This window comes from Acanthisitta chloris, unplaced genomic scaffold (genome assembly GCF_000695815.1).
Source record: "Acanthisitta chloris isolate BGI_N310 unplaced genomic scaffold, ASM69581v1 scaffold11654, whole genome shotgun sequence".
Lineage (NCBI taxonomy): Eukaryota > Metazoa > Chordata > Aves > Passeriformes > Acanthisittidae > Acanthisitta > Acanthisitta chloris.
In genome coordinates, this window is record NW_008671047.1 from 54,851 (window position 1) to 64,394 (window position 9,544).

The window sequence follows — 9,544 nt, forward strand, 5'->3', positions numbered from 1 at the left end:
GCTGCTGTGGGAAGGAGCGAGAGGGAAGAGCAGGAAGCTGATCAGTGACCAGATGGTGCCCTGTTTCTTCTCCCCACAGCCCTCCACCTCTTCGGTTGCCTCAGATGAAAAGGTTGATTACGTGCAAGTGGACAAGGAGAAGACACAGGCACTGCAGAGCACCATGCAGGAGTGGACTGATGTGCGGCAGTCCTCAGAGCCTGCCAAGAGCACAAAGCAGTAGTGCCAGCGGCAGGCGTCGGAACAGGCAAATGTCCTGGTGGTTTTCCTCGGCTGCTGCCCCACCGGGCTGCCAGCTCCACTTGGGCTGAATTTCTAAGACTTGTCTGTGGAGGGGAGGGTGTCTCATTATTTTTTTTTCTTAAGACAAAAGGAAACTTAATTTCAGGGGAAGACTTGGCAGATACTGTTTGCCAGTGATAAAGACCAACTGTGTTCGGTGGCTAGGTTTGTGCTTTAGCTTTTGGATGCACAATCCAGGAACTTTGACTTAGCAATACCAGGTTTCACCCTAACATCTTTCGCTTATAGCTATTAAAGCCACCTTGTATGTGCTAACACTGCATCATCTCTCCCTGTCTTCTTCCGTGCCATACCTCCAAACCATACCATGCAGGTTTGCAGCATCTCCCATAGGACATCATTCCTCTGCTCTGGTTCTCCACTCCTTATGGTTGTGTTCTTCTCTGCCTCCTCCCAGTCCCAGAACTAATCAAGGACCATTCCTTTCAAAATCACTTTTGTTGTCCCATCTCTTGTAAATAAGATGCTCAAAACCTCTGAGGGCTGTTCTCCTTCTGGTCAGACAGCCCCATGGTTTTAGTTGAGGTTAACCTTCAGAGGCTTTAAAGATCAACCACACTGTCCCATTAAGCTGACTTAGAGGCCCAGGACTTGCCCTATCATACACACACATATATGCCAGCACATGCTCACAAAAGTTTGTTAGCATGTCTCTCTGCTGTTGATATTCTCCAGCTTCTCTCAAAGTCAATGGGCTGGAGAGATTGGCTTTAGAAGGTAGAATTTAAGCCCTGACCCACTGCTTATCTGAAGCCAATTCCTGTGGATCTGACCTTAAGAGCCAAAATCTGTCCTTTGTGGCACCAAAAGAAGCCCATAGAGTGAGTCTTACATCTGTGGCCATTAGGAGAAACTCTGTGATTGAGTATGAGGGGTGCAGGGAAGCTCAGGATACCTTGTATATCTGGACTGGCATTGGGATGAGTGACAAGAAGGGAGTGGAAGGCTGTTGCAAGGACTGAGAAAAGGCAGGTGCTGTACTGCAGAGATTGGTCTTGGGTGAGGAATTCTGGTGGGATATTTCTTAGAAGAAAGAAGAGTAATTGAAATGTTGGTTGATGGTGAGGTCATAGGCTTGGGAAAAGGGTGGTCAGGGAAGGATGTTTCCATATTAGTTTTAATGTAGCATTATGGTTGGTTTGTGGAGGGTGCAAAAGGCTGGGCTATTTTCTCCTCATCTTCAATAATGTTTCTTCAACACAGAAATGGGGCTTGCTGACATCAACGACCCTAGGCTCTGATTATGGTTGGGAATCTGCTGTTACCCCTTGCCAACATCCTTAACTCATCCAGGCTTTGGGATCACTCCCCAGGCAGCTGCTGGGTGCAGAGGGATGAGAAGAAAGAGATGGTTTAATGCAGAGATAATAATTCATGATCTCATGAAAACAGGAAGAACTAATGATTGCTGTGGAGCAGCCTGATTGCCAGACAGCAAGCGCTGACATGAATAAACAGGCTGACCGCAAACCGAGAGCCAAATGAAGGAGACATTAGAAAGATTAGGTAATAATATTTATTCAATAGCTAGAGCTATTCTTTCTGCTAGCTGAACCCCTCCCAGCACCATGGGCTCTATGTTCCACCAACACAAGTTGTACTGATTATTAAGGCTTATGCATTAACACATTTGTTTAATCTTGGTCTGAGTTTGGAAAGGGCCAGATCTGACCCACATGGGGATGGGATACCAGTCATTTAAGGGCTGTGTGCTGATAAAATAAGGCTTGAACTTCCATCACCATTTTATCTTTTCTTCTTGCATGTCATGAAAGGGAAGGATGTTAATGGAAAAGCTCTGATGACTCTTTTAAGACGTTGAAGTGTTGGGCTTTTACAGAAATAATGAAGCAAATATCCTAATGCTCATGGTAAAAATAATAATCATCTAGCAGGGGAACTAAAACAAGCCTCAAAGGGGAAGATTTAGCACAGTCAGATGCTTTCTGAAGGATCAGGGAGTGTGTTACAGCCTTGAAGGGCCATTGCCTTCTGTTGGGGGCTTGCACGCTTGTCTGGTGAGATAACAAAATGAAGACCAGGGTATAGTGCTTCACATTTCTATAGCTCCTTTCATCACTGCATCTCATGGAAGACTAAACATTGGGCCTGATCCAACGCCCACAGAAGTGTCCATTCACCCAGATGGGAGTGAGCTCCCCATCCCCATTGAAAAGAATGTGACTCAACTGGGAAGTTGGTTTTTTCCTCTTTCTTCCTCCAAACTGTTAGGTGGACACAAAGGAGAATGAGGCTGGGACAGAAGGGTTATGGTGCATGCTGGATGTCACATTTGAGTCACAACAACCCTATGTAGTGCTACAGGCTATGGGAAGAGTGGCTGGAAAGCTGCCCAGAGGAAAAAGACCTGGGGCTGCAGGTTGACAGTGGCTGAACGTGAGCCAGCAGTGTGCCCAGGTGGCCAAGAAGGCCAGTAGCATCCTGGCTTGTATCAGAAATAGTATGGCCAGCAGGACCAGGGCAGTGATCATCCCCCTGTACTCGGCATTGGTGAGGCCACACCTCAAATTCTGTCTTCAGTTTTGGGCCCCTCACTACAAGAAAGATAGTGAGATGCTGGAGCATGTCCAGAGAAGAGCAACAGAGCTGGGGAAAGGTCTGGAGCACAAGTCTGGTGAGGAGCAGCTGAGGGAGCTGGGGGCAGTCAGCCTGGGGAAAAGGAGGCTGGGGGGAAACCTCATTGCTCTCTACAGCTACCTGAAAGGATGTTTAGTGAGGTGGGAGTCAGTCTCTTCTCCCAGGTAACAAGTGACAGGACAAGAGGAATTGGTTTCAAGTTGTGCCAGAGAAGATTTAGACTGGATATTAAGAAAAGTTTCTTCATGGAAAGGGTTATCAAGCACTGGAACAGGCTGCCCAGGAAAGTGGTGGAATCACCATGCCTGGAAGTGTTCAAAAGGCATGTGGATGTAGCACCTGGGGACATAGTTTGGTATTTGGCTTGGCAATGCTGGGTTAAGGGTTGGACTCACATCACGGAGGTCTTTTCCAACATTCTACATTAGTGATTCTATGACTCTATTTATTTCCCTGCTGAAACTGTGCTGTTCTCCTCTCACACTAAAACACAGCCACCTCTGGGGTGGATTGCAGCAGCAGTTTTGGGAATAGCTCTTTATCCTGCTTTGGGTCTCTCAGTAAAACAATGCAGCTGTTCTCGAGCTGAAACTGAGGCCAGCTCCAGGCTAAAAAAAAAACTTAAGCTGGACAGAAAGCCTGGAGAAATCAACTGATAACCTGTGCTCAGATTGAATATTTTTCTCAAGCTGGGAGATGGGGAGCTCATCAACCCCAAAAGTACCTTGAAAGTGGGCAGATGAGGGGGAGGCAGCAGCAAGAGTCATTTCTGATGGTGCAGTGGCTTGAGAGACAACACAATGGGTTTGGATGCAGTTTGCTGAGTGGGTTCCCTGTGCTTCTGCACTGGGACTATGTGTATCCAGTGCCCACCACCACATTTAATCCAAAGTGTTAATTAGAACTGGAAAAGCCTTTTGTGGTACTGGAGAAACTAGTCCTTTTTCTCCACATTTCACAAACATCTGTATATATTCATGGGGCAAACATTGGCAAGGGATAGCCCTTTTCTCAGGCTCAGACCCCCTGATTTGATGATTTGCTCTCATGAGCTTCCCCAGTAAGTGGCCCATTGCATTTGGCAGACCAAGGACCAAAACAGCCCCAAAATAGCTATTTTACAGCTTCTGGTTGCTGGTCCCTCTCTGCTTTGCTGTGAAGTCTATGCTATCACAGATGAAAACATGCATTCCTTCATTTTTTTTCCCTCCTAAGCACCTAGCAAACAGCACCTCCAAACTAATTAGCAGCCCACAGATTCTTTGCTGTAGAGACATGACTGTATCAGCCTCTCCTGAAAGCCATTAAGTAATCAATGGCTTCAGTGGAAATAGTCATCCATGACAATTGCCAAGCTGATTACAGCAGTCCCCGATGATTAATGTTTGTGCAGTATTTAGTCTTAAACCATATTGAAAAGCAGCTACTTTAATTACATAGACTGCCAAGAACTTTGGCCTGAAGGCACTGAGTTTATCACATCCACTCTATACTTGGATGCTCAAGTATGACTGACTCTTTTGATAGAAATAGGTATTTTAGGAAGCTGAGAACATTGCAAATTATTCATTTTAATTGCAATTAAAATGGCTTGAGCCTTCACGTCAGAGCCTGCTCTTCAGCTCTATGGTCCCATTTAAGAAAAGGGATGTGCTTGCATGTGCTCATGGAAAAGAATTGCTTGTGGGACAAGCATCATGTCCTCAATATTTAGTTTTATAAAACACCAGGGCCATGGCTCAAAGCTCTCCCCAAACTCTAAAATGACTAAGCTGGTGGTTTGAAAGGCAAAAGTCTCCAAAAGTGTGTATCCCTTGCTGTGAGTATGCAACTGCTGCTCACAGTTGCACTGCCTGGGAGATGTGTGAGCTCCTCTTGGAGCTGATTTGCTCTGAAGTGACATCTGAGTGTTTGGTGGGAAATACATTTCCAGCTGTAAATGGGTGCCAGGCTTAGGTTTAGTCTCAAGTTGGAGAAAGAAAATACGTGTGAGCGCAGACTGTGCCAGGGCAAAGCTGAGTCAGCAGATAGGGCCAAATACAGAGCTGGAACCAAAAGGTAACTAAGACTTGGGTTGACTGAGGGAAAAGTGGGATGGATTTGGACCTTGGGCAACCAGCCACTGACAAGGGTGATACATGGTAGAACATGAGGATGCGAGGAAAGAAGGCAGGGGAGTTTGCCCGCAAGGTTTGAGTCTTGGTCCTCACCTTGTGCTTCTTTGGCATAAGTCTTGAGTCAGATATATATATAGATATATATAGATTTGTGGGTTGCGTAGTGGGGTTTTGCTCAGTAAAAGCCATGAACTGGTGGGAGGGGAGCTCCCACCACTCTCAGAACTTTCCCAGGGCATTTCACTCTCAAGGGGTTCATCCTGCCTGACAACATGATGCCTTAGTGCTCTGGCTTTCAGGGATCCCTGATCCATTCACCCAGCTCTGAGCTGGGCAGGAGAAGAAGAAATGTGGTGGGGACCCAGACATGCTGGGAGACATCTTGCTGTGGGACTCTTGTGAGCTGTTCATAGGGCAGCAGTGCCATGGCTTCACAGGGTTGTCCCACGCGGTGCCATCTTCATCCTTGGAGCTATTCAAGACCCGTCTGGGTCAACCCAATAGCTGACCCTGCTTGGATCAAGGGGTGGGACTAGAGACATCTCTTCCACCCTGAGACCCTGTGCTGCTGGGGTTAAGGAGGGACTCCTCCACATGAGGGAAGGGGCCAGAGGTGTTGCTTAGAGCTCTATAACATCCAAAACACTTACCTGGCCATGAAGCCAAGTGGCAGGGCACACAGATCAACCCCTAAGGCCATACTCCCTGGTGAGAGGACCTGATCCATACTGGGGCTATCCCTTGCACCTCAGAGAGGGCTGGCTGGGCCAGAGCAAGTCATTCAGGACACGGACACACAGTCCAAGCAACTGGGAGACAGCTTGAACCTGTAATTTTTTTAGGCTAGACATTGACCCAGAGGTCTCAGCAGCCCCATGCCAGCCCCTACACCCTGACATCCCAGTCCCTTGAGCATACCAGAAGGAATTGGCTTATTTTGGTTACCCATTGATCATGGTTTCATGGGAGGAGTAGAGCTATGCCCAGGTCTTATGTGGTGGTGGACTTTGGTAGGAAGGTGTTAAAATAGTTCCAAAGTCCTGTCTGATCTTTCTGGCCTGGAAGGCGAGTAAGAGGATAGTGTTCTTAAGTCATGCTTGCATTGTGATGATGTTTTCCCACCTGGTGATGTAGAAGTTCCATTCCATATAAAGGTTGGCAGTCACCCACACTGCGTGTCCCATTGAAGGGATGCTGTCTGAATGAGATGGGTGCAGTGGGGCTGTGATTATGGAGAAGCTTATAACTTGTAACAGGAAGGGGGAAGAGCAAAACCTGATCCTAACAGCAGCCAGAGAATATACATGACCATCAAAAAAAGAGCTGTCAAGAAAATCAGAGGAACCAGTCCAGCATCAGATCACAAGGGCCAATAAACCAAGGGCCGCTGGTGAGTCTGCGTGTGTCTCTTCTCTGCCCAACTTGCACACATGCATGCAATGATCTTGCAGCTGTTAATGAGACTTTTGCAGGTAGAGATGTGCACCTTTTGGTCATGATTTCTCCTTGGCCTGGAGCAGTTCATCCCTCCATCAGCTTGTCCTTGGTGTCTCATCACTGTAGTCACAATTTTATCTCCTTGTTCACAACTCGTAGTGTTGTACTGTTGATCAGGCTGCTAATTCAGTGTCTACTGTTGAGAAAAGTTGATATGTAGCAAGGTGTCACCAAACAGTTATCCCCCTTCCAACCCAACACGGCCAGCTGGTTCTGGCACGTGATGTCCAAGTTTTAACACCAGTCAGTAACATCTGGAACAGAAGCTGGGCCACATGACTCTCTCTCTTGAGCTAAAAGACCTTCTCAGCAGACTTGCTTCCAATCAGCAGGCTCTTAATTTTTGATGCAGCCCATTGCTAACATAGAACAGGTTAATTTGAGGGCCAGTGGGTTAACTATACAGGAGAGGTTTGCCCCAAGACCAGGAGATAAGAAACCACCATTTTTATTGCCATTCTCTGAGTGACACCATACTTTACCTTCATGCGGGGTGAGGGGGTTCAACTGAGCTCCTGTAACCTGCTTTTTCTCTGGCTTGTAAAATCAAGGTTTTTAGTACTTGTTTCCCCACCTCACAGATGTATCGTGAGGTGTAATTAATTGACACCTAATAATGCAAAACCTGTTTTGAGTCTGCAAGCAGCAGTTGGGCAGCATGTGGTGCTACCCTGTTGACATGCCCAGCATCACACATGACACCACACATCCCGCTCTACAAAACTCATTAAAACCCCTGCATCCTTAATTACCAAGGTGGAAAAAAAAGAAATACTTGGCAGGATTTTCTCCTGAGCGAGGGGTTGGGGGAAAAGCCATTTGCACAGTTTCAGTGTTCTGCTGCCACATTGGCCCTGAAAATACCATGCATTTTTTGAGAGCCCTTTGGACATGGTGGTTGAAGCATGTCACAGAGAGGGGAAGGGAGCAGGACCCTGCTCTCCATGGGGAGCCTGCCAATCAATCCCTTAGGGTTAGGACCAAACCTTTAGAGTAGTTATATTCCACACAGCCCAGCCCATGGCAAAGTCAACAGTTCCCCATCGACTTTGGGCATCGTTGTGTGGGAACTGACTCAGCCAAATTAGGGTAGTTTTCTCCATTTGTTTCTTAACCTGCTGCGAGGAAGGGTCGGAGCCCTGGCTGTGAAGTCATTGTGTCAGCAGCCGAATCGCAGGGATGTTTTATGTGTTTCAAAGCCTATGACTGTTCTTAAAGAGGAGTATTTTGAATTTTTTTGTTTTCCATTTGTAGAAGGAAGGACAAGAGTAATCTGTGGCAAACTGTACAGTATGTGTCTTCTTGTGGTGTCACTGTTTGAATGGTTATTAAGTTTTCAAATCACTGTGGACAGCTAATCACTTAAGTTATTAATTTATTCTTTGGGGGTTTGTTGTTTGTTTTTTTTTAAATTTGAAACAATTATTTATCCTGTAAATTGGTCTTGAGTGAAGCCTAGATAATACTTTTTTGCTGTTAATAAACATGGTACATGTCTGACGTGAAGTTGATCTCATTTTTAAGTACTGTACATGCAACAGGAAAGCAATGGGAAAATAAAAGAATTATAATAAAAAACCATCTCTCACTGGTGATTCCCAGCATGGATTCAGAGTGGGTAGAAAAAGGGGGAATTAATGAGAAGATCAAGTTAGATTATGTAGCACCTTCAAAGCTTTCAGAGCATCTTCCCAGCATGTCACCAACTATCTCTTCCAGCTTCAGGTGCCCTGTCTGGGCAATGAGGGCATTTAGGATGCAGCTAGGGTTTTGCCTGATACCAGAACCCAACTCATGTATTTTTCAGCTGCTAAATTGAATTTCGTACTATATATCTGCATTGATATGTGCAGGGTGAGGATGAATGCATCTTTTCTCATTCATCAGCAACTGGGCACCTGTGAGCTCCAGCTCAGGAAGCCAAATCACCCATAGAAGCTAAGCACAAGGACAAATCTTTTTCCCCAAAGTTCAACCCTCCCCTTCAAGACACTTACATCTACTTTTTATAAAAAAAAGGCAACTGGGAAAAGACACTTCCCTACAGCACAGCCACACCCTTTTTAGACAAGAGTAACATCACCTCACATCTGCAGCACATCTGGGTTTCCAAACCAAGAGCTGAGGACTCCCTTATGGGTTCTCCTTGACCAGAGACATGTGTGACAGACACTACAGGCCATACCATGATATATAAAATAGCATATACTTTATCAATATACAACATGCAAATATTACTGCCATTACTAACACTAGTCTTAATATAGTATGTACTATAATTGGTGTAGCATATATAGTAATATACCATACACATGCTATACTAGACTTTTGTAAGGCCTTTAATATGGTCCCCTATAACATTCTTACCTCGAAATTGGAGAGATATGGGTCTGATGAAGGGATGGACTATTAGATGGATAAGGAATTGTCTGGATTGGCATTGGAAGAGTTAGTCAATGACTCAGTGTCCAAATGGAAATCAGCAATGAGTGGTGTCCCCTAAGGATCTATACTGGGACCAATAATATTTAATATCTTCATCAATGACATAGTGGGATTGGCTGACTCCAAAAGGAAAGTCCAACGCTAATAATTACAGGAAGTGAACAGGGACTAAACCGGACATCATTACACCACTGAAACTCTCCAGTCAGCCATCCGTGCTGAGCACTGTGTGCTGTTTGCCTCTGCTGATGTGAGACAATCTTGGGGAAAAAACAAGATGTATTCAGGGAAGACCCTCTCCATTTTCCATGTTGGTTTGATTATCTGCCTTCATTATTTAGATTAGGATCTCATCAAGACAGTCTCCTACAAAATCAGCTTACAGCACCCAGCCCAGAAAATGCTTCCAGGTGACACTCCAGCGTAAAAAAAAGGAGCTAGCACAACAGCAACAGGAAAGCTTTCAGCAACCTCTTTGAACAGGAGGTAGATAAAAGTCTATTCATAAAACCAGGAAACACTGTGAAACTTCAGCTTTGGGTCCACATTTATTTCTTCTTAGCTCCACCTTAATTCTAGCTGAC

General features: G+C 45.5%; 1 protein-coding gene across 1 annotated transcript in view; it reads left to right on the plus strand.

Annotated features, from left to right (window-relative positions):
• Positions 1 to 711, plus strand: part of GAB2 (GRB2-associated binding protein 2) — a 37,654-nt gene extending 36,943 nt beyond the window's left edge. The window contains exon 9 of the mRNA XM_009073949.1: positions 80 to 711. Coding sequence (XP_009072197.1) covers positions 80 to 223 — 144 coding nt within the window. The 3' untranslated portion in view covers positions 224 to 711. The remainder of the gene's footprint in view (positions 1 to 79) is intronic.
• Positions 712 to 9,544: the final 8,833 nt, after the last annotated feature.